General features: G+C 56.0%; 1 protein-coding gene across 4 annotated transcripts; it reads right to left on the bottom strand.

Annotated features, from left to right (window-relative positions):
- Positions 1-4,706: 4,706 nt before the first annotated feature.
- Positions 4,707-22,275, bottom strand: SENP1 (SUMO specific peptidase 1). 4 transcript variants are annotated; one of them, XM_074564884.1, is made up of 17 exons: positions 22,203-22,275; positions 21,785-22,007; positions 20,409-20,481; positions 20,135-20,294; positions 18,926-19,085; positions 18,499-18,602; positions 18,172-18,419; positions 17,924-17,978; positions 17,539-17,577; positions 17,362-17,446; positions 16,945-17,097; positions 16,582-16,713; positions 15,923-16,126; positions 15,025-15,104; positions 9,377-9,461; positions 7,373-7,468; positions 4,707-7,236 (listed from the first exon to the last, which is right to left on the bottom strand). In XM_074564884.1, exons 2-17 carry the CDS (start codon positions 21,881-21,883, stop codon positions 7,084-7,086), a joined length of 1,926 nt encoding a protein of 641 aa, XP_074420985.1. In that variant the 5' UTR covers positions 21,884-22,007; positions 22,203-22,275; the 3' UTR covers positions 4,707-7,083. The 4 variants fall into 4 exon arrangements, 3 of the variants coding, with proteins under 3 accessions (XP_074420985.1, XP_074420986.1, XP_074420984.1); XM_074564885.1 differs by having other exon boundaries at positions 4,707-6,730; XR_012584408.1 differs by lacking the exon at positions 4,707-7,236 and adding an exon at positions 13,264-13,331 and having other exon boundaries at positions 7,407-7,468.
- Positions 22,276-23,564: the final 1,289 nt, after the last annotated feature.

Genomic DNA, 23,564 nt, shown 5'->3' with positions numbered 1-23,564 from the left:
ACCGCTACCCCCAAAATATCCCCCAAAACCCTCAAAAACACACCCCAACCCCCAAAATATCCTCCAAACCCTAAAATACCCACCCCAAACCCCAAAATATCCCCCCCAAACCAAAATATCCCCCCAAACCCCAAAATACCAACCCCAAAATATCCCCCCCCCCCCCCGCAAAACCCCACAAGTGACACCCCCCCCCCCCCCACAAAAGGCACCCCCAAACCCTGGCAGCTCCTTGCTGTGGGGGGGGGGGGGTGGGGGTGTCCAGCCCCCAGCTCCAGGATCGGGGGGTGTGTGTGTGTGTGTGTGTGCGCGCCCCCCCCCCCCCCCCCCCCCCCCCAAAACTCCAGCTCCTGCCCCCAGGGTGCAGAAAATTTTTTTGGGGGGGGGGGGGGGGGGTCACCCCCTTCCCTTCCCCCCGCCTCCAAGGGGCGAGGGGGGGAAATAGGGATGGATTCAGCATCCCTCGATGCTGGGTCTGTGTGTGTGTGTGTGTGTGTCCCCCCCCGTGCCCCCCCCCAAAAAAAAGGCCACCTATTTGGGGTGGCAGCGAGCCAGGGCCCCAAGCGGCGTCCTGCGGACCGGCACAAAGCCGCCCTCTGTGTCCCCGGGCCGGAGGGTGCCGGAATAAAAAAAAAAAAAAAAAATTGAAAAAAAAAGGAGGAAAAAAAAAAGAGAGAGAGAGAGAGAAGGGAAGCAAAAAAATTTAAAAATTATTAAATAAATCGGGGGGGGGGGGGGAAAAAGAGGGAAAAAAAAAAAAAAAAACCAAAAAAAAAAACCCCTTAAAAGCAGCGTTTCTTACGGGGGCCGGTTCGAGGGTCCCGCGGCTTGAACGGAGACCGGGCTCGGGCAGGACGGGGCCGCAAGGGGGGGGCGGGGGGGTGTGGGGTGTGGGGGGGTGTTTTTGGGGGGTGGGGCGGGGGGGGTGTGTTTTATTTTTTTTTTTTCTGGATGAGGAGCGGAAAAAAAGCAGCGGGGTCGCGAGGCCTAATGAGGGCCGGAGGGATTAGCGGGGTCGGGGGGGGTCGGGGAGGGGGGGGGGGGGGGGTTGGGGGGTTGGGGGCAGTGGGGGGGCGGAGGGGGGGGGGACCGGGGCTGGGCAGCGCCCGTCGTTAGGAGAAATTACGATCAGGAGTGTCGTGGAGTGTGCAGCCCCCCCTCCCCCCCCCCCCCCGGGGTTTGTCCGGTTTAGGGACCAAAAATTGCACGGTGGTGGCATTTTTTGCGAGGGGGGGGAAGAAGTGACATCGAGAGGGGGCTATCATCCCCCCCCCCCCCCCCCCCCCAAGATGTTGGCAGCTTGGGGGGAGCAAGAGGGGAAACTGAGTCACGGAGTGGGGCCGAATCATACGTTCCCCCCCCCCCCCCCCCCGGCTCCAAGCCCTGGGGTCCCCAGCTGCTGCGGGGGGGGGGGGGGGGAACGGGACTCGGGGGTCTCCCAGCTGCTGGGGGGGTGGGGGGGCCCAAAACGCCCCAGGAAATAAAAAGGGGGGGGGGGGGGGGCACAAGGGGAACGTCAGGCTTAACACACACCCCACACCCCCACACCCCCCCCAGGTCTCTAAATGCCAAGAATTGGACCCAAAGTGGATCCACTTCCCCCCCCCCCCCCCCAAAAAAAGCCCTGAGCAGCCCCACATCGCGGTGGGGGGGGGTCCCCCAAAGTGTCCAGAGCTCGGGTGGAAACTCCTCCCCAGCCGTTTTCGGGGGTCCAACGACACCCCCCCACCACCACCCTCCGCCCCCGAGGTATTAAGCCCCCAGGTTTTGGGGCTTAATCCCTGGATTTTGGGACTTCTGTCCCGGGTTTTGGGGCTCGTACCCCAGGATTTAGGGCATCTACCCTGGGTTTTGGGGCTCATACCCCGGGTTTTGGGTCATCTGACCCGGGTTTTGGGGCTCATACCCTGGGTTTTGGGGCATCTACCCTGGGTTTTGGGGCTCATACCCCGGGTTTTGGGGCATCTACCCTGGGTTTCGGGGCTAATACCGCGGGTTTCGGGGCATCTGCCCCACGGTTTGGGGTATCCCGCCTGGGTTTTGGGGCAGGTACCCCAGGTTTTGGGACATCTTCCCGGGGTTTTGGAGCATCTGCCCCAGGTTTTTAGGGTTTATACCCTGGGTTTTGCGGCATCTGCCCCGGGGTTTCGGGGTACGGGGGGCCCAGGGAAGCCCCCTCCCGCCTTTCCCCCCGCCTCCACCCCGGCACAAGGGCGGCTGTGTCCGTACGCGCCGTAAATCTGGGACTCGGCTTTGGAGGAACTCGTTTAATTATTTCTGGGGAGCGCCGGCAGCGAGGCGGCCGGGCTGGACAAAGTTTACCCAACAATGCGGATGCCAATCGCAACACGCCGCCGCTCGCCGCTGCAGCCCACAAAGGGCATTTTTGTCCCCAAACGGTGCTTTCCCCCCCCCCCCCCCCCCCTTAGCAGCCAGGATGGATTCGGCCTGGAGCGGGGGGTGGGAGACGAACCGCCGCTTGTCACCGTGTCACCTTCTGCGCCCTGCGTTGGGGAGGGGGGGGGGATGCGCGTTGGGTTTGGGGCGAGGGGGTGGCGGTGGGATGTTCGGGGCGGGTTGGTGAGGAAAGACCCCCGGGACGCACGGCCCGGCCCGCGTCCGCGCCTGGGCGTCGAGCGGTGCCTCCTCCCCGGTCCCTCGATCGACGCGGACGTGGAGCTGCTCCGGGCACGGCTGTGGGACAGTGTCACCCGATTGTCCCCGTGAGGGACCTGCCGGTGTTGGGACCTCCCGTCTGGGTCCTGGCTCAAGGGACTCGGGGGCTGCAGATCCCAAAACTGCTGCAGCCGGAGCTCGGGATTGGGCTGGATCCTTCATCCATGGTGCAAACGCAACAGCAGTGAGACCAGATCCACCACCACCAGTGACCTCCTGTGTCACCAGTGACCTCCTCCACCACCACCAGTGGCCGGGTGGAAGCCCACAGCCCACCTTCCACGGAAAGAAGCTCCTGGACCCAGGATGGGGCTGGGAAGCCCAGAGAGAGGTGGCCCAAGAGAAGGTCCTGGCCCATCCTCGCTCCACGCGAGCCGGAGCTCAGCTGTTCACCCCCCGCGTCGAGCAGGAAGCCGGGAGCCCTCCATGGAGGTGACCCCAACCGTCACCTCGGTCCCTGTCTGAATCCACCGGATCCAGGGCAATATCGGAACCGGCTGCGGAAACCAGCGGGGCCGGCCGTCGGGAGCCGGGAAAAAGGGACAAGGGGGAATTTTCAGCAGATAACAATTCCTGTTTTCCTCCTTCGAGGAAGCCAGAGGGACGCGGAGGGTGGGAGGGAAGGATGGAGAAGGGTCCCCGGGGCAGAAGGGACCCCGCGGCAGTGGGGACCCCCTCGCCGGGGGGAGAAAAGAAACAAAACTGCTTCTTTGCAGCAATAATCGCGAAGGGTTTTTTGGCCGATCGGGGTGTTTGCGGAGACGCTCTCGCTCCCGCGCTCCCTGGGCAGCAGCATCCCAAGCGCCGTCTTTCCCTCCCGCTCCACCCCCCCCACCCCCGAAACCACCCCCCACCCCCGAGATTTTGAGAGAAGCCCCAAAAAAACCCCCTCTCGGGGGGATAACGGAGGCTGGGGGCAGGGGGGAGACGCGCGTCACGCCGTTCCGGGAGGCATCCGAGCTGGAAAAGCTCGTTAGCGCTCGGAGCGGAGCAGGTAATTCCCGACTTCGAGGCAGAGCGTGGGGAGCGGATGAATGGAGCATTGAGCCCCCCGGGGTGGGGACGGGACGGGATGGGGACGAGGAGGGGAGGCAGCGCCCGCGGGTATTTACAGAAGCCACGTGTGTGCGTCGGGGAGGAATTTCGGGAGCCGCCAAGAACTGGGCCCTTTGGAAACAGCGGGCAAAAAAAAAAAAACAAAAAAAAAAAACCCACCCCCTTGCTCATGTCTAGGAATAAGGCTACAGGAAGGAGGGGAAAAAGTCAATATGACCTGAAAAATCCCCGGGCCGGGGGGGCCGGGCAATATGATTTATTCTATTAATAAGGCAGAAAGAAGGGCAGGAATAAATGCTGAATGCATTTTTGGTGGCCGCAAAAGGCCGGGAGCCGGGCGGGGGGGGGAGGACACACGCGGACGTGAGCCTCTTCGGGGCACCGGCACAAGCCGCCTTTGACGGGACCATTTTCTCCCCCGGCTTTTTTTGGGAGCGGGGAGCCAAGGAAAACAAGGGAGTTGTTGATTTTCTTGCCGCGACGTGGTAAGGGGGGGCTCTTTTCAGGCCAAAACGACTGGGTTGGAGGGGGACGGCGGGGGCTGGAAGCTCCTTCCCCGGGCGGGTGGGAAGGGAGGAAAGGCCCTAAAAGCAGGTTACTGGGACAGGATCCCCGTTCCCAACTCACCGCCTGCGGAAAACAGCAAAAAAAAAAAAAAATCAAAGGCGATAAGACGCAGCGCGGGACCGTAAAGGCCTTTTAACTCCAGCTCGGGCTCCTTCCCCCACCAAATTGGGCGAAAAGACCCAGACGGTGGGAGGGCTCGAGCCCGCGGAGATTGATTTGATTTGATTTGATTTGATTTGAACCTCGAGGGTGAACGGCGCGACATCGTTTTCCCCAAGCAAGGGCCGCTCGCAAAGGGCGACGCGGGGTTGGGGGGGGGGCTCCCGCGGCAGGGAGAGGGCTCGGCCCTCGCTTTATTTCACCAGGAATCACCAGAGGCGCACCAAAAAAGAGCCAAGATACGGTCGTTTGGTTGGTTTTTTTTTTTCTCCTCAGATCTTTACTCGCAGTAAAAGATAGAAAAAGGTAGTAAATGAAGTCGGTATAAAACACACGGAGGGAGAGGGGGGGGTACAAACCAGCCTACAAAGAACACAACCGGGGGGCGGGGGGAGGCGAGGGGGGAAAGGGAGAAGTTTTGTACAAAACTACTGCTTACAGGTAGAGAAAAAAAAAAAAAAACGTATAAAATATCCCTCCCTAGCTGGAGACCGAAAAAATACAAAAAGGGGACAATTATTTCATTCTTTACTTATACTTAAAAAGGTTCTGTACAGCGGAGCAGGCTGAGCGCCTCGGGAAGCCCGTCGAACCCTCGCCGCTTCCTCCCGCGTCGCGCTCGAGAATAAATTAAAACAATTAAAAGCACGAGCCCAGCCCCATCGGCGAGCGAGGGGGGGAGCGCGGAGGAGCGAGACGCTGGGGGGGGGGCGCAAAACCTTCAGAAGCGTGGGGGCACCTCCCCCCTCAAAAAAAGATAAAAAAAAATCCCATTTTTGGCGGGGTTTAAGCGCTTCTGGCTGTTTTTACTGCTTTTTTTCCCCCCCCCCTCCCCACCATGAATGATGGGGCGGCTGCTCGTCCTCGAGGCTCCCAGGAGCTGAAGGTCCTCGGAGATACCCTTTGGAAGCACTTCCCGCCCTGGCCGCGGCGTCTCGCCTTCCTCGCAACCTTTGCCCTCGCGGCAGCCTTTATCCCCCGGCAAAACATGTGCAAAATCTGCCGGGAGAGAGAGAGAAAGAGGGAGAGAGACGGGAGGAAGGATTCATTCCGCTCAGCCGGGGGCCCTCGGTGCAAGGACAAAGGTGGGCAAGGAGCCGCGGCCCCAGGAAAAAAAAAAAAAAAAAAAAAAAAAAACCCAAACAAGAACCAAAAAAACCCCCCCCCCCCAAAACCCCCTTAAACCCAAAGCCAACGCACACGCGGATTTTGTTCTTTGTCGCTCCAGGGGAAAAAAAAAAAACCAAAAAAAAAACCCCAACCAAAACCCAACCAAACCTTTTGGAAACATCTACAGAACAATTCAACGGGCGCACGGGCTCAACGCTACAGTTTTGTACCTGAATTTCCGTAAACAGTTGATGGCAAAGAACCGGGAGGCCGGTTCCTGGGGCAGGGGAAAAAAAAAAAAAAAAAAAAAAAAAAAAAAAAAAGGACTCCGCGAAAGCGGCGTTTAATATAAAAGTGATTTTCGATGGCTTTTGCCACCCCCCCGAGGGACGCCCGACCTGCCTCCAGCTCTCCCAAACCCACAGCCAGGCCGCCCTAAGCACCGAGGGTGCCAGGCAGAACTCTTCAAATTAGGGCAGAAAAAGAAAAGGCCGGGTTTGAGGACGGGGGTGTGTGTGGGGGGGAGGATAATATGGGCGCAGCAGGGACCCAAAAAACGTTCCTCCGCGCACCAACCTCCCGAACGCCGAGCCCCAAAGCGGCTTTTGCCCACCCGACTTCAAGCGCAGAGCGCCCAGAGCCACCTAAGTGCCTTCCCCACCCCTGAAATCCAGCTTTCCCCCCCCCAGCCCCGAAAAACCAAAAGTCACGCCATCAGCTCAGCAAAGCTGGCAGCAAGAGCTGGAAAAAAGAAAAAAAATTTAAAAAAAAAAAAAAGCCAACGTAAAAATTTAACGTTCCTTGAATGCTGTCCCCTCGAGTCTCAGCACCTGAAATTGCTTGTAAAAATAGGTCTTGAAATAGAATTTAAAAAAAAAAAAAAGAAAAAGAAGGGGAAAAAAAAAAAAAAAGCAAGTGTGCTTCTGAACATTTCTATTGCGCATTGGTCCGTGAACGGTGTTTTATCAAAAATAGGATACAGAGTTCGCTTGCTGTGTCTTTTGAGTCGACGCCTGCCCCGGCTCAGGCTGCGGAGCGGGGCAAATCTGGGCACTTCTGAGACAATCTCGCAAGGAAGCGGCTTTTCGGCACAACGGCATCATAACAGCTTGCGGTGAAGGATTTCCCAGGCCATCCGCTTGCGGAAATAGGGCATGTGTTGCTTCGCGGGGAGGAAAAGAAAAGAGAAAGGAAAAAGGCACATCAGCATCTCTCGCTGCTGGACCAGCCGCTCTCCCGGGCGCAGCTTTTTACGCGGCGCCTTTTTCTCGGGGGAAAATTTACTTTCCCGTCATTCCAAACGGGATCGCGGATGAGATGTAGGTAATAATATAACTCTGGTGTGAACAGACGTTCTCCAATAATCACAAGTGAAATATTCACGCACGGGGTGTATTCCCTGGAGGTTGACAGAGTTAAGTAACACCCAAATTCCCCGGGATTCGGGCTACAACGCCCCACTTTCGTTACCGCTACGAGCGGGTCGCAGGATGGGTTTGGGAGCTTTTCCCCAGCTCACGCGTTTTTCGGGGACGCGCGCCACGGATCCCAGGACAACCGAAGGCCTGAGGGTGGCTTCAGAGGAACAATTTTGCGTGGTGTTAAAGCCTTGGGGCAGTGCCTTGCGCCAGCTCTGCTCCAAGGAGAGTCCCAGGCGGGCTGGGGACGCTTTAAACCCGCCGAGATGGCAAAGGGCGCGTGGAAAAAAAAAAAAAAAAAAAGTCGGAACGCGCACCCAGAAGTGCCACGTGCCCGTCCCTCTCCCTCCCCGAGGACAAGGGGCACAGGCCAAGGCGGGGTTTACCTGAGTGAAGTTGATGGGTTTGTCTTTGGTAATGCAGTCGGCGTATTTGCAGGCGAACATCCCGCAGTCGCTGCCGTTCATCTGCTGCGGGATTTCCTTTAACGCAAGGACACGAAACCGAGTGTCATTTCCCAAGGAGCCATCCCCCGTTTCCTGAATTCTAAGGATAAAGAGCTCCAAACGAGGGACCTCTCCCAAACGAGGGACCTCTCCCAAACGAGGAATAAAGGTCATGGGGAAGAGGAGAGGTGCCTGAGGACTGGAGGAAGGCTGACATCGCTCCAATCTTTAAAAAAGGCAAGAAGGAGGAGCCAGGGAACTACAGGCCGGTTAGTCTCACCTCTGTCCCTGGGAAGGTAATGGAGCGACTCATCCTGGATGTCGTCTCCAAACACGTTGAGGAACAGGAAGTCATTGGAAGTGGTCAGCATGGATTTACCAAGGGTAAATCACGCTTGACCAATCTGATCGCTTTCTATGATGTTATAACGGGTTGGCTGGATGAGGGGAGAGCCGTAGGTGTCATCTACCTTGACCTTAGCAAGGCTTTTGACACTGTCTCCCATAACATCCTCGTTAGGAAGCTGAGGAAGTATGGGCTAGATGAGGTGACGGTGAGGTGGATCGAGAGCTGGCTGAGTGACAGAACTCAGAGGGTTGTGATCAGCGGCACAGAGTCCAGTTGGAGGCCTGTAACCAGTGGTGTCCCTCAGGGGTCAATACTCGGTCCAATTTTGTTCGTTATATACATGTATATTCATTAATGACCTAGATGAGGGGACAGAGTGTATCCTCAGCAAGTTCGCTGATGATACCAAACTGGGAGGGGTGGCTGACACTCCGGAGGGCCGTGCTGCCATCCAGCGTGACCTGGACAGGCTGGAGAGCTGGGCAGAGAGGAACCTAATGAGGTTCAACAAAAGCACGTGCAAGGTCCTCCACCTGGGGAGGAAGAATGCTCAGCACCAGTATAGGTTAGGGGTGGACCTGCTGGGAAGTAGTTCTGAGGAGAAGGATCTGGGGGTCCTGGTAGACAGGAAATTATCCATGAGCCAACAATGTGCCCTTGTTGCCAAAAAGGCCAATGGAATCCTGAGCTGCATAGGGAAGAGTGTGGCCAGCAGGTCGAGGGAGGTCATTCTCCCCCTCTACTCTGCACTGGTGAGGCCACAACTGGAGTACTGCGTCCAGTTCTGGGCTCCCCAGTTCAAGAGGGACAGGGAACTGCTGGAGCGGGTCCAGCGTAGGGCAACTAAGATGATTGAGGGACTGGAGCACCTCCCTTCTGAGGAAAGGCTGAGAGAGCTGGGACTCTTTAGCCTGGAGAAGAGAAGGCCGAGAAGAGAATACCTTATTACGGCATACGAGTATGTAAAGGGTGGGTTGAAGGAGGACGGAGCCAGACTCTTTTCATTGGTTCCCAGTGACAGGACAAGGGGCAAGGGGCACAAGCTGGAACATAGGAAGTTCCGTTCAAATACACGGAAAAACTTCTTTACAGTGAGGGTGACGGAGCCCCGGAACAGGCTGCCCGGGGAGGGTGTGGGGTCCCCTTCTCTGGAGATTTTCAAGACCCGCCTGGATGCAGCCCTGAGGGATGTGCTCTGGGCAATCCTGCTTTAGCAGGGGCGTGGGACTAGATGATATCTAGAGGTCCCTTCCAACGCTGAAGTTTCTGTGATTTCTGTGACCTCTCCCAAACGAGGGAGGTCTCCACGGATGGGAGAACACGAGTAAGGGGCGGGGGGGTGGGGGGCGCTGAAGAGAAGGGGGCGGGCAGCAGGAATGGCGGCGGCACTGGGGCAGCCCTGGGCTCAGAAAAGCCTCCCGGCTTCCACGAAGGTCCGGATGGGAAAAGCACCGATGAGCTGGGATTTGTTCTACCCCCTACAGTCACCGCGGGAATGTGCCCAGCGGGAAAACCAGCCAGAAAAGGTGCCCTGAGGCCAAGAAAAAAAAAAGCAAAGACACAGAGAGACCAAACCTCGGGCTGCCCAAACCTACCTGACTCTTCTTACTCAGCAACGACCAGCCATTAGTGTCGAACTCTTTCCTCTTCTTGTCAAGACTTTCCTGTTTTAAGTATTGCCTGTAGGAATAAGAGAACAAAGAAAGCTTACTGAGAGGAACGGGGGGGGGACGCCAGCCAGTACGCTATATGTCAGTTTACCTAAGATGGCCTCTGCCGTGTTTGCAGAATTAATGCAAAAAAAATGGAAGTCCAATATTTTCGTCTCAGTATTGGCCATTTTTAAAAGGGCTGCACAGACCCGGGCTTTGAGACAGGCAAAAGAAGGACCAAACAGACCTGAAGAACTCATCCAAAAAAAGTACCTGCCAAGCAGAGAGTCAAAACCACAAATAAACCAAGCGAGAACGAATCTAATTCATCGGAGAGAGTGAGTGACGGCGGAGAAAAGCTCAGCAGCCACGGGGCTGCCTCGCCAGGCTCCTGCACGCGGAGCGCTACGCTCCAGGGGGGACCGGAGACCTGAAGCCCGTCTCCGATGGCCTCCCGTGAACTGGTGCCGCTCGTCTTTTGAGGATCTCACTTAGCATAAAAATAGACAGGAATAAATTCATCGCCAGCTTTACAGCATCCCAGCAGCTCTGGAACAATCCCCCTGGGTGTAAAGCCTCAAAAAAGCCACCATGAAGCTCCTCTCCTGGCTGGTGGTGGGGGTTCAGGCGCTGGTAGATGTTCTCCTGGAGCTCTTCTCCCAGGTTTCCCTTCCACTCCTGATTTGATTTCTTCCCACAGCAGAAGACAGACGGCAAGTGCTTTCAAGGAGAGGAAAAGTAGGGAACGGCTCTGATTTTCTCCAAGAATGTCCAAGGCCTGGGGATGGAGAGGAGGCAGCACCGGGAAGAGCCATATTAGTGCTCTCCGACATGCGTTCACAGGGATGGGGTCCAGCAGGAGCACAAGTGGGAGAAGGAGTCAATGGTGGCGGGGGTGGGACATCAAATACCTTTCACAAGCAGAGGGAGAAGAGCCACAAAGCCAGCCCCGTTCCAGTTCCGAGAACCGGAGAACAGGGAAAGCTCACGGGTACTGGCCCACCTCCTCTGCCCAAAGAGGCTTCCACCAGTTTGGCCTCGATTGTACCACCAGAAGAACCAAAAAGTGGGGTTTTATTCCTGCCCCCTGGAAAAAATTTAGAAACTCTATCAAGATCATGCCCAAAGCACATCCACATGTTTTCCTTTGTAGATATAAACACCTTGAACCATTCCCTTCACTGGGAAGTACGGAAAAGGGAGCTCAGGGAGGACACAGACGTAAAGGTGGACTAGAGGGAGCCCAAGGAGACGAGGCGATGGGCCCAAGACACCCTCAATGGCCCTAAAGAAGCCCCTCTCTGTTGGCTGCCGGCGTCATTAAGAGACATCCAGCTCTGCAGACACCTCCTGCTCATCTCGGTTACCAAAAGGACCGGGAAGATCTACAGAAACCATCTCCTGCGCGTTTGGCACCTTCTCAAAAGAGCCCGAGGAGCCTTCTCACTGTGGCGGCTGCAATGAGAAAGTTTGGAAAGGAAAAGCAAGGGATTAGATGCTGCTGGCTGGAACGGAGGGGTCAAGAGAGCGTCTGGCGCGGCGAGGGAGGTGGGTTTGGCCGCCAACGCGGGGAGATGTGCCATCTTTCGGAAATCTGATCCACAAAGACTTGGCTAAATCGCATCTTGCTGTTAGTAAACGCCGAAACGCGATGGCAGGAAGGGGCGATGTGATCCGCAGAGATCATTTAGGGTCAAATTTGCCGCCTTGGTGCCAGTCAGGGGATTTTTTTCTACCGTAACTCCAAAGAACTACTCAGAGAAAAACTCTCCTGGGCTCAAAAGTCGCTGAAACACCCAGGGGCCATTGAGCGAAGTACTCAAAGTGGCAGCAGAACGACCCAGCGGCCTCTGAACACGAAGCCAGACCTTTTTTAGTGATCCTACCTCTAGAAAACAGCCAGAAATGGGGTTTGCTGGGTGTAGAAGTGCCAAGGAGGGGAGTCTCCCTCCTGGGAGCCCCCCCCAGAGCAGATCAGGTCCGGACAAGCGTTTTCTATCAGCCTTCATTAGCCGGACGCAGACTCGCAGCCCGGGGGCTGCCGGCTGCCAGCGACTGCTGTAATTGCTCCGGGGAAGCTCTGCTTGGCTGCTTCGCCTCGGCTGCAGTTTGGACAAGACAAGTTCAGCAGGGGGTAAACCTCAGAAAAAAGAAAACCAACCCAACCCCTTTCACTGAGCACGAGAAGTCTCCGTCTCTCGTCTCCGAAAATAAAACCTAATGGACGGCGAAGAAACTCCTCGCAACGAGGTCAAAACAAGGGTGAGCCGAGCCTCCAGTTCGGTGGCTGGCGGAAGGGAGCGGACTACCTGCACCACAATAAACACGGTGAAAACGTTAATTCATTAAACACCCTCATTTCAATTGCATTAGAAAAAAAAAAAATCCTAGCAATTACTGCCTACTACAGAACCCACTTGAATCCTCAGCTAAATAAAAAGAGCAGCAGCAAACGGCCCGCTCTGTTCTGCGCGTCGGAGACGGGGAGTGAAGCTGTGGAGATAAATTAAGGGACGCAGCACACAGGGAACGGGGATGAAGCCTCCAAGCAACGTCTCCGCATGGACCGGGACTGCACATACGGAACGGGGGCGGAGACAGGATCCGAGCGCGAGACTCGTCTGGCGGACGAGGAAGAAACTGGTGAAGTTTAAATGACGCCGTGAGCTTCAGCGATTAAAGCCATCAGGTGGCTTCAGCCCGTCCAGTTTTATCCGCCACTCCCACCAGCCAGAGCTGCGACGGCAACGCGCGCACGGCAGCCAGGAGATTTTGAGCTGTTTTCTAGAAGAGCGAGGAAATGACCCACTACGCACAGTTCGCGTTAACTGGGACCGTCACCTCTGTGGTTTCCTAAAAGCAGCCTCCAGCCATCCAACCTGCACGGGGAGACGGGCGAACACCAGAGACGTCGTGTAAGAAATACAGCACCTGCCCAGGCAACCGCCTGACCCACCTTTTCGGAAGGGACTGAAAGAAAACGCCTTAACTTAAAACCGCGAGGCAACTTTGGGAGGCAAAACTTAATTGATGAACTTTGTCAGGACCTCAAGGAGCAAAAAAGCTCGACGCAGAACGGTTAAGCGTAATTACACGCCAAATCAAAACCCAACATGCCTGAGATGTCCCATCAAATACTACAGGCTTTTAACCTTGCTTACCTAAATCTGAAAACGGGTATTTGCCCTCTACAGCGCTTCCGTGCACGAAAACCTGAGCAGGTGCCTCAGGGAATTGTTGAAATCTACTCCACAGCATTCCGCTAAACGTCTGAAAGCCCCGAAGTAAAGGGCAGGGAAAGGTAAGCATTTCAAGCCCTGCTGCTAGCGGGAGATAAGAAGGTTTCTCAGGCCCGAGTCGCTTTGTGCGCTCTATCCCCTACGCTTTCCTCCAGCCTCGGTACACCAGAATCAAGTTTTTAACTGATTTTAACAGGTTGCTTTAGGTCAGCTCCAAAAATCAGGCCCTTCCAGCAGAGCTGAGGTACCAAGCACCGTGTTTCCCAAGGAAAAAAAACCCAAAACCAGAGGCAGCTTTCTTAAAATCAGCGAAACCGATCAAATTAGAGAAACAGAGGATTTCTTAAAACCCTCTCCAGGTCTCACACCCAAGTTGCGTGAAAACCCCGCTGCTGAAGCAAAGCACGGCGGCCACCAAACCATGGACATCTTGTGGTCCCTGCTCACCCCGAGCCTGACCAGTGGCCCTCGCATTTCACCAGTTACCTTCCCTGTGCCTCAGTTTCCCTCCTGCATAAAGCCTGGCTAACGGTACGACACTCACCACCTTTAGGAAGCTCTAAAGATTGAAAGCATGAAAGGGTCACTAACCATGAATAGGACCTCCGTCCCTTCTTCCCGGTGTGATCCTCCCACTGCATTCAACCATTAAAAGCCTCCTAAAAGGAAACAGAGGGAAAAAAATTACGTCCAGGGCAACAGTGACCTGAAATCACGGCTCTCTACCACTCACCCTGCGTGGCCGAAACACCTTGTATCCTCCTGTACTCTCTACTACCAATTTGGGGACCTGCTCCCTCATCCCAGACCCCTCAACGAGGCACGGGCAGGACTCCTGGGTCCCCCTCTCACCTCCCAGGTGCTCCCTTTCACCAGACTTTCCCTGCCTTTTTCCCGGGAATCCAAGAAATTCAGGTAGAAAGGAGCCGATTTCACCCAGACCGTCCCTGCCCCGAGGCAGGCCAGCTCTGCTCGCACCGCTCTTAAACGCGGAGGGAGAAACCGCGCTGCGAAGCTGAGAGATGCTGCCCCGAGCCGTTTCCAGAGATTTTATACTTTTCCTTTCCCTTGCCTCCCTTTAGACCAACAGCACAGAACGGTGTGGAAAAGGGAAACAGCTATTTTTACAGTTATTTATACGAACGCGGTGCACACAGGCTGCAAAACACCTGGACTGGAAAACGAAGGTGCTAAATGGACTGGAAATGGCATTTGTCTGCTGCCTGTCTTTATCAGCATTCACATTCCTTGACTGAATGAGTGACACCTCCGCTGACATGCTCAACCTCATGCCAGAAGACTCGGGATCAAATTCCCAAATCAGCGTCAGAACGAAGCCGAGACGAGAAACAGAACCGACGGCCGACCCAGGGTCAACCTGGGAGCGACAGAGGAGCTGGCGACCGACTGCGTTTTGTAAATCACTTCGCAATCAGATTTGCATCGAGCCTGACGCCCCTACGTGACTAGAGACCTTCCAAAAGAGGTTTGGGTTGTTTTTTTTTCCACCCCTAGCCCAAGGAGTAGCTCATTTTTAATCACGCTCCATTCAGGAGCGGCTTCCAAATATGGGAAGAGAGTTGTGGATTTGTCATGCAAGCACCTGTATTCTACAAGAGCCCGGAGCAGGCAGCCGGCTCCACTCCCTCCCGGAGCATCGCTCGGGGTGGGAAAGCCAAGCCCCTCTCTGCGGTTTGAACCGGGAAGAACGACGTTCACCCAGCTCTGGTTTGGAGACACGGCCCGTAACGCCCTGCAGGAACTCCGTACAGAAGAGATCCGCGCGAACCTTTATCCAGGGCCTGATGCAAGAGGCACTCCCGCACCCACCGCGCTCTCCAGAATCTCCCTCTTGAAAGAAAGGGCCAAGCGACCGAGCTGAGCTGCGCCACGGGCAGGAGAAGCTCCCACCGGAGAAAGGGGCCAGGAGATGCCATTTCTTCAAGCGGCTGCAGGACACAGGAAGGACTCCCATCCCTCAGGGTCCAAGAAGCCATTTTCCTCCTCAAGATGATGCCCAAGATGACTCTCTAAGGCCGGTAAAAAGCCTGACATCCTGAACAGCGCGGGTCTGGAACCTGTCTATGCCCACAGAGATAACACCAGCCTGACTGACAGATCTTCTTGGGAAGAGGCGGAGACGGGGCATCGGCACAGGACTCCCTCGCAGCCCAGCGGCAGCAACAGCAACGTGTGGTGAAACACGAAGCATGAAAACCAGGATGTTCCTCGGAATCCTCCTTTCAGGACCCTGAACGGGGCCGTCCCCACGGAAGGGTTGTCTCTTCCAGAGGAAGACAAGAGGCTGTTCGATTTTTTTAAACAGGCACGACTCAAACACGCGTTACTCACAACAGTATCCTGCAGGCCTCGCTGTTGATTCCACCCATGGAGTCGTAATAGGTGATGGTTTTTTTCCTGAAGTCTACAACCTACACAGAGAGAGGTCAGTTAATAACACACAACACGAGGAGCTCATCCCTTGGCCAGGACACAGGCTCTGCCGATAGGAAGAAGCCAATTTAGACCATTTCAGGATGTCAGAGGGTTTCTACCACCCTCGGTACAGCCCTCCCCAGCCCTCCCCCACTTGCTGCTGTGTTCTTTAACCACCTGAATCTCTAAATGGGGTAAAACACAAGAGCACTCTGTTATCCTTATTGTTAAAGCCGCAGACAGATCGGTTTACAAAGGCGTTGCTTCGCCTGACGTGTGTGTAACTGAGCAGCTGAAGACACGAGTCCCCCCAGGTGTTTTTTGGGGGTCCCAGGCCCCATTTCCACCCCACCGCCCGGCCCTTCTGAGCGCAGCTTCACAGCGCTCCGAGGGCTTTGAGCCGCGGAGGCTGACGCGGGCTCAAAGGCCACGCGCTGTCTGTTACCGCAGCCAAGAGAAGGGACAGAAGAAATCAGGGGCAGGAGGCAGAGAAAGCTGCGGTATCTGTCGTCTAAATCTCGTGGCAACGTCTCTAAAGGCGAGTTTGTGGGAACGTGGAAAGGAGACCTTTCTCCGGAGAATAAGCTAGCCTAACGTGACCTTCGCAGCCATCTTTTTTATTTTAAAGACTAGAAACACACCAAAAAGTTGCAGCTACCTTTTTACTCCCCCTAGGCTTTGGTTTTAGCCACAAACACAATTTTTCCCCCCCGGCCCCGTGCAAACACAACTGCATCACTCAAAAGCCACGATATTTTAGCCTTAGCCGGGTGGGTTTATAGGATGCTCTACCGGGAATCACTAAAGCACTCACGGCCAGGCACCAGTGCACTCCCAGATGAATAGGCACCAAGAGGAGATCCACAGAGAAGACATCCACTTTCTTAGTCCACCGTTTCACGGCTTGGTACCCCGCCGTTTTTAATTTGGTAAAGAAGAAAGTATTGAACGCATGAACTGCCGGCAAGCCCTTCTCTTTGCTCCGCTCCATCAACAAATTCATGTAGAAATTAATTATCTGGGAAAGAAAAAAAAGCATCCAGGCCACGTTAGAGTGTTGACGCTTCTCCACAAGGTGCTCTGCCCCTCTGCAAAATTCGGTAAGAAATTGGTTTTGCCTCCACCTGTCCCTCTGACAACCTGTCCCTGGGGGGATTTACACCAGCTCAACAGCCTTAAAGCCTTCAAAAATCCAGAAAGATTTAGGAACGCAGTCTTCTATATGTTTTTGGCTTTTCTCCCTGCTCGTGCCCACGGTCAGTCCCGCTCACCCCAGCATTACTATTTCTTCGAACGCCTGGTCTACACAGGGGTCTCTCCACAGATTAACTGCTCCAGAGCGTGAAGTGCAGCCCACACCGACCATCCACTCTGATTTCTTTCAGCACGGAGAAGGCAGACACGTTTCTTCACTTTAACTTACTTTAAATCGCCAACGAAAAACACCTCAACAGCCCAAGGCAGACTCCTCACCTCATCGTTGAGCCAGTTCAGATTGTTGAGGGTCTGAATGTCTTTCCGAGTGATTGTTAACCGAAAAGCTTCACTGAGGACCTCGTCCTGGTTCCCACCTCGGAACACGTTCTTTATTTCCTTTTCCATTTCCTACAGGGAAGGCACAGAGAGCATGGGAAGGGAGAGCTCCTGCTCTTCCCGTCACCGAGGCTGGACTCAAACCCAGGTTTATTCTTTGCTCCTCAAAGGATGAACTTGCTACAAAATGTACACGGCAAAAGGGAACACTTTCTACACACGGATTTCAGGAAATCGCATCCGTATTTAGAGCTTTCATACACACAAGCGTCTGTTGTGTAGCCTAGATCCAAGCGGATTTACCTCGGTGATTTCGGGGAACTCCTCTTCGCCATCAGCTGATTTAGCGTCCTCCTTTTCTTCCGGAACCACCGTGACAGGGATCTCCTTCTCGAGGGGTACTCGAAGATTTAAATCCACCAGATCCTGCACCGAGTGTTCCTGCTCCTGCAGCCGCTGGAGGAGAGACCTTCACATTTAAGTGGTGGCCAAGGGAGTCACCTCCCCGGGGCTTCGAGGGAGCTACGGAGGAACAATTGCTCCAGGAGATGCAGAAAAGGGCACGGAGGGGGAGCATCTATCCTGGCCACGGGAAGGGGAAGACACCAGACCCCGCAGGAGTGGATTTCTGTCATTTTTCCATTTCCAATTTGCTTTCTGCTCTGTGGTTTAACATTCAAACTTGCAAAGGCTGTTCTTTTAGTAACCGCTCGCCGTTACCTGGCTTTGCAGCTGTAAGGCCAGTGCTTTCTGCTCTTCGATTTGCCGCCACCTCTCCCGCGCTCGTGAATCGTAGACGCTGGTCCTGAAAAGCAGAGTTTCCGTGAACAAATCAGGGTTTCGTTTCTACAGGTGAACACCCACGAGAGAAAAACAGAGCAGAAAACATGTACTTACAGTTCTTTGATCCATAGCTCTGCTTGGAAGAACGGGAGGCTAGAAAGGGGGAGAAAGGAGAGGTGTTAAGTGTTGCTCTTTGCACACAGAGTAAGCAATTGCTGGAAAAGTGATTTGTAAGTATTGTCCGAGGGCATCCTGGTTGCCAGAGCAAAAAGGGTTACGGACACATCTGCCAGCGGGTCTCAACTGCGGCCAGGTCTCAAGAAAAGAGGTTTGATAAATCCCACTCGAGTTCCTGTAACTACAGCAAAGCGGTCTCTCGTTCACGAGACATTCAGAAAGCCGCTGGTCACCTTTTACTCCGCATTTTAACCTCTCCGCAGAATTAAAAAAGCGAATATAACCCACCCCTTCCTCCAGATACCTTTTTACAGCCTCTTACCTTGGTGCTGGGGTTCTGGAATCCTTTACTTTGAGCAAAATGACAGAGTCCGATCCTAAAGACAGTAAATTTTATGGAATGTCGTTATCCTCACAATTACTGCCCACTCCCGCAACCGCCGCCAAGAGTCCAAATACAGGGCGGGGAGGGAAAGAGCGGGTTTGCCACATACATTTAAGTCGATTGCCAGGTTTGGGGGTTTTGTTTTGGGTCTGGCTGGGTTTTTGTTGTTTTGTTTTTTTTTTTACCTTCAGACTGCGCGTTAGATGCTGGTAGATTTTCTTGCTGATGCTGGGCTGTGGAGTTACTGGACTGAAAGACACCGGAGGGATAGGCGGGGGGGGAGTAGAGCGAGGGTTTGTGCGAGGGCTGCTCCTGCGCTCGGAGGACGCTGGCTGCTGAGCTGGCTGGTGCGAGGCTGGGAGCTTCAAACAGCTTCGAGTTCTTGCTGGGAGTTTCTTTCACTACGGTTTTGCTGGAATTTGAACACCTGGATCTAGGGAGGACAGAGAGTAAGTTCCCAGCGACCATGTGGTGGGGGCTGTCGGCTGGGGCAGAGCATTTCGCATACTCACAGGTGGAAGGGGAACAGCGAAGAGGGCTTGGACGTGGAAAATTGTTTTCCTGTGACCATCTGAAGCAACTGCCTGTAGATCTCTCGCTCTTCCTCTCGAACAGTCTGCGGGGAAATAACCAGGTACGTCTAGCCAACGCGATTTCAGCACCGACACCGCGAAGAGTGAGCAGACAAACACGGAAGTGGAGATTTTAAGGGTAAAGGCACATCCAGGAGCCTTGAAGAGTTCAACCATCAGTCTCGACCAGACCAACCGCAGTTGAAGTCTGGACGTCAGCAGAGCGGAAACCAGTTTCTGCCCAGGAGAAGGAGCGAATCCAGAGCTAGACAAGTCGGATAGAGCCGCCTCAAGCGCTTTGCGATGCTCCAAAGGGATCTCCTCAGAAATAACCACCCCCCAAACGGTCTCCCGGCCTTTTCTTTACCTCTTCGGCCGTGCTGATGAACCGCCGGGGAGTTTTCTTGGGGCTAAGCAGGCTGCGGCGACACGGCCCGCTCCAGGAAGGACTCTGAGCCGGTTTGATGGGAAAAGCCGACGCATGGCAATGGTGGTTTGATTTTCCTACAAAACTGTTGGACGTCCCACTGCGAGGAAAGAAACACACACTTTTATTTGATTCCATGCTTGTTTCTGTCCATAACCTCATTCTCTCCCATCCCCACACCCTGCCAAGAGGCAGGTTGTCCAAATGCGATCGAAAATTAGTATTTTATTTCCGTTTTTAGGACGATCTCAAAGCTGAAGTCTGGCTCTCCATCAGCTTGATCCGAAACCATTCCCGAGGCCCGTGCGGCCAAACCGATGCCACCAGGTGGCACTGCGAGGCCGAGGAGCCACCGCCTGGAAACCCCCGGCCAGAGAGACCTTCCCGCCAGCTCCACCAGCTCCCGCTTCCATCCCCGCACCACAAAATGGCTGAACCTGGCCCTGAGACACCGCTCTCCGCATCTGTATTTATCGCCAGCAGCCGATGCCCTCCCTCGCCTTCCTTCTCCTCACTCCCACGCTCGGGCTCACCCAACAGCCCGTAAAAAAAAAAAACCAAAAAAAAACACACCACAAAAACACATGGGGCGATTTGGCGTTTCTCTTCTTGAAATTAATTTTCCCTCTTTGCAAACGAGCGCTGGCCGCCGCGGGGATTTTTCAGGAGAAACAAAGACTTGACCCGGTTTGGAAAGGTCTGAAGCCACACGAGATTATACCAGCTGCAAAAACAGCTCCTGCACCCAGCACCCCCTGCACGAACCAGCACGTCTTCATCACAAAATGACGTGGTGTTATTTCTCCCCCATATCCCAGCGGTGTAACGATGTTCCTGTTCTCATCCCACCACTGCCGATACACTCAAAACCGATCCGTTACACCACCAGCTTCCGCAAGAGGCAGGTTACATCATGCTCTGCCCTCTAAAAATCAGCACTCACGCCCTTCACGAAGCACCTTTGCCACCGGGAGGTTTATAAACAGCGAAAGGCACCTACAGACCTGACCAACCTCAACCCACTCGACTATTTCCACCCCGAATTCACTCTGTATCAATACCAGTGGTTTGTGCGGGTAAAATCCCCACCTGAAGCCCCTCCCCGGGGCTCTGCGGGGAGGGCTGAATGCGAAGGGGAGCTGAACGCACCTGGGGTTTTTGCGGGCATCAAGGTAAGAGCCTCGGCTCACCCTCGGCTTCTGCGGGACGGAGCCCAGAGAGGGAACCAAACCCCTCCACTGCCCGTTGGCGCTGGAGCCAAAGGCTCGAGGCTCCCCCACTGCCCGGTAGCTCTCGGGGCAGGGGATTTCTGCAGGGAAAAAACACGGCAGCGGTCAGTCAAGAGCCACATCTTCCTCCTCAAGCTGCTGGGGAGGGAACAGCCAAAAAAAATGACACTCCAGGGCAGAAAACGATGCCTTACCCGGGCTGTAATTGAGAGCACAGGACGCATTTCCAGCGGGACAAGCGAAAGCGCCGATCTTGTTGGGCAAAAACTGTGTGAAAAGATCGCAGCATTTATTAGAAGAAAACAGAGCTCAATCTTAAACTCCAGGCACGATAAAACTAAGGGGGAAGGGGGGGGCACAACACGTTACAGCTCCTCCCCAGTCGACTCGTTATCAACTAGTGATTACTAAAGCAGACTGGTGTAATCACACACCAGCACTGGTGTGACAACACAGCCAAAGTCTCACTCACTCGTCTGCCCCCTCCTAAAATCCGCTCTGCCACTGTAATGGCAGTTTTAACGAGGAGAGAAAACCCAAACACTGTTTTCATTTTGTTACAGGGCAAAAAAATTAGCAGCTTCACAGCGACGCTGCCGACTCCTCGAGACAGAACGGCAGCGACAAGATACACGCACACACTTGCTGAGGCCGTAAACGGAGCACGCCCGCGTGTGGGTTCACCGTCCATGGGCAGATTCCACCTGCGATTTTGGTTTTACACACCCGTCAGTAACCGACAGCGCGAGCAGGGCTCTCGCAGCACAAAAGTGTTGGGCATTAATGAGACGGAACTGTCAAACCCCAGAACCCCGTCACGGCCTGGGCTGCATCCCCAGCAGGGTGGGCAGCAGGGCGAGGGGGGGATTCTGCCCCTCTGCTCCGCTCGGGGGAGACACCCCCCCTGCGGTGCTGCCTCCAGCGCTGGGGCACCAACAGCAGAAGGACACGGAGCTGTTGGAGCGGGGCCAGAGGAGGCCCCGGAGATGCTGGGGGGGCTGGAGCCCCTCTGCTGTGGGGACAGGCTGAGAGAGCTGGGGGGGTTCAGCCTGGAGAAGAGAAGGCTCCGGGGAGACCTTCCAGCCCCTTCCAGTCCCTCAAGGGGCTCCAGGAAAGCTGGGGAGGGACTCTGGAGCAGGGAGGGGAGCCATGGGACGAGGGGGAAGGGTTTTACACTGCAAGAGGGAGATTTCGGTGAGATCTGGGGAAGAAATTCTTGGCTGTGAGGGGGGTGAGCCCCTGGCCCAGGTTGCCCAGAGAAGCTGGGGCTGCCCCATCCCTGGAGGGGTTCAAGGCCACGTTGGACGGGGCTTGGAGCAACCTGGGCTGGGGGAGGTGTCCCTGCCCAGGGCAGGGGGTGGCACCGGGTGGTGGTTACGGTCCCTTCCCACCCAAACCGTTCTGTGACTCTATGAACCCACCCGGCCGTTTCGCACTCCAGGCTGGGGACGCCGCGCAGACAGACCCTCCCCAGGGGCACCCGCTCCCCACCGACGGGACCGGGAGAAGCCCCAAACCCCTGTCCCCCGGCTCAGACCCCAGCTCGCTCCCCCCGGGACTCGCACCGCACCTTGCTGTCGGGCTGGCAGAGGGGGTCCCGCGGGCCAGGAAAGGCCTTGAAGGCGGAGCCGTGGTTGGGCCGCGCCGCGTCCCGGGCCTCCATCCTCATGGGCTCCGCGGCCGCATCGGAGGGAGCGGAGCCGCCGTCAGCCCCCCCCGGCGGCGACGGAGGAGAAGCGACGGGACCGGGCCGGGCCGGAGAGCGGCGGGTGGCGCCGGTTTTCCCTCTAAAACTGAAAATAACGAGGAAAAAAAAACCGGTCAGGGGAAGGCACGGCCCCGCCGGTCCGCGGCGGCCCTGAGGCGGGGAGCGGGGTGCCGGCACCGGCCGAAGCTCCCTGAGGCGGCACCGCCGACCCGGTGGGGACAGGCCCAGGCCCAGCCCCAGGCCCAGCCCCGCCGTTCCCGCCGCCCCCGGCCCGTCCTACCGGAAGCAAAAGCGTCCCGCGGAGAGCGCGCGCCTTTCCCGGGCTCGGTGGCGGCTGCCGGCAACGAGGCGGCCGGAAGCGGAACGCGGCGGCGCCGGAAGTGACGCCAGAGAGAAGCGGCGGGACGCGGGCGGGGTGACGCGCATGCGCCGTGTGCGGGGGGAGGCCGGAGGAGGGCGCCCCCTGGCGGCGCGGCGGTCCCGGGTGAGCAGTGTCACCCTATGCTGGGGGGGCAATCACCCTGTGGCGGGGTGTCACCCTGTGGGGTGTCCCCTATGGGGGGGATCACCATATGGGGGGGGTGTCACCCTGTGGGGTGTCCCCTTATGGCGTGGGGATCACCCTATGGGGGGCTGTCACCCTATAGGGTGTCCTCCTATGTGGAGGGAAATCACCCTATGGGGGGGTGTCACCCTGCAGGGTGTCACCCTGGGTGGGGGACGACTGCCATGTGGGACTGTCACCCTATAGGGTGTCCTCCTATAGCGGGGGATCGCCCTATGGGGGGTGTTACCCTGTGGGATGTCACCCTATAGAGAGGGGATCACCCTATGGGGGGGTGTCACCCTGGGTGGGGGAAGGCCCCTATCTGGGGCTGTCACCCCATGGTGTGTCCCCTGATGGGCAGGGGGGCACCCCATGGAGGGCTGTCACCCTATAGTGGGTGTCCCCCTACGGCAGGGGACGCTGTGGGGCACCATCACCCCATAGCGTGGCCCGCTGTGGGGAGGGGTGTCACCCCACGGGGGCTCACGCTGTGGGGCCGCGTCACTCCACGTGGTGTTCCCTGATGGGGGAGTGTCACCCCACGGGGCAGCCGGTTCCTACAGCCCATCCCGTTCCGGTTGATCCCATCACAGCCGATCCCGCTGCTGCTGCTCCCTGAAGCCCGATCCTGTCCCAGCCGATCCCACTGCAGCTGATCCCAATGCAGCTGATCCCATTCCAGCTGATCCTGCTACAGTTGATGCCAGCACAGCTTGTGCCTCTGGGCATTCCCGCAGAGCTGATCCCTACAGCCGATCCCATTACAGTCGATCCTGTTCCAGCCGACCCCGTTACAGTGATCCCATTCCAGCCGATCCCGCTACAGCTGATTCCATTCCAGCTGATCCTGTTACTGGTGATCCCAGCACAGCTTGTGCCTCTGGGCATTCCTGCCCAGCTGATCCCATTCCAGCCGATCCCATTCCAGCGATCCCATCATAGCTGATTCTGTTACAGCTGATCCCATTACGGCCCATCCCATTCCAGTGATCCCATTCCAGTGATCCCATTAGAGCTGATCCCATTACAGCCCATCCCGTTCCAGCTGATCCCAATCCAGCTGGTCCCGTTCCAGCTGGTCCTGTTCCAGCCGAT

Source organism: Larus michahellis, chromosome 22 (genome assembly GCF_964199755.1).
Source record: "Larus michahellis chromosome 22, bLarMic1.1, whole genome shotgun sequence".
In the NCBI taxonomy this organism is placed as follows: Eukaryota; Metazoa; Chordata; class Aves; order Charadriiformes; family Laridae; genus Larus; species Larus michahellis.
This window is presented reverse-complemented; position numbering and strand designations above follow the sequence as displayed.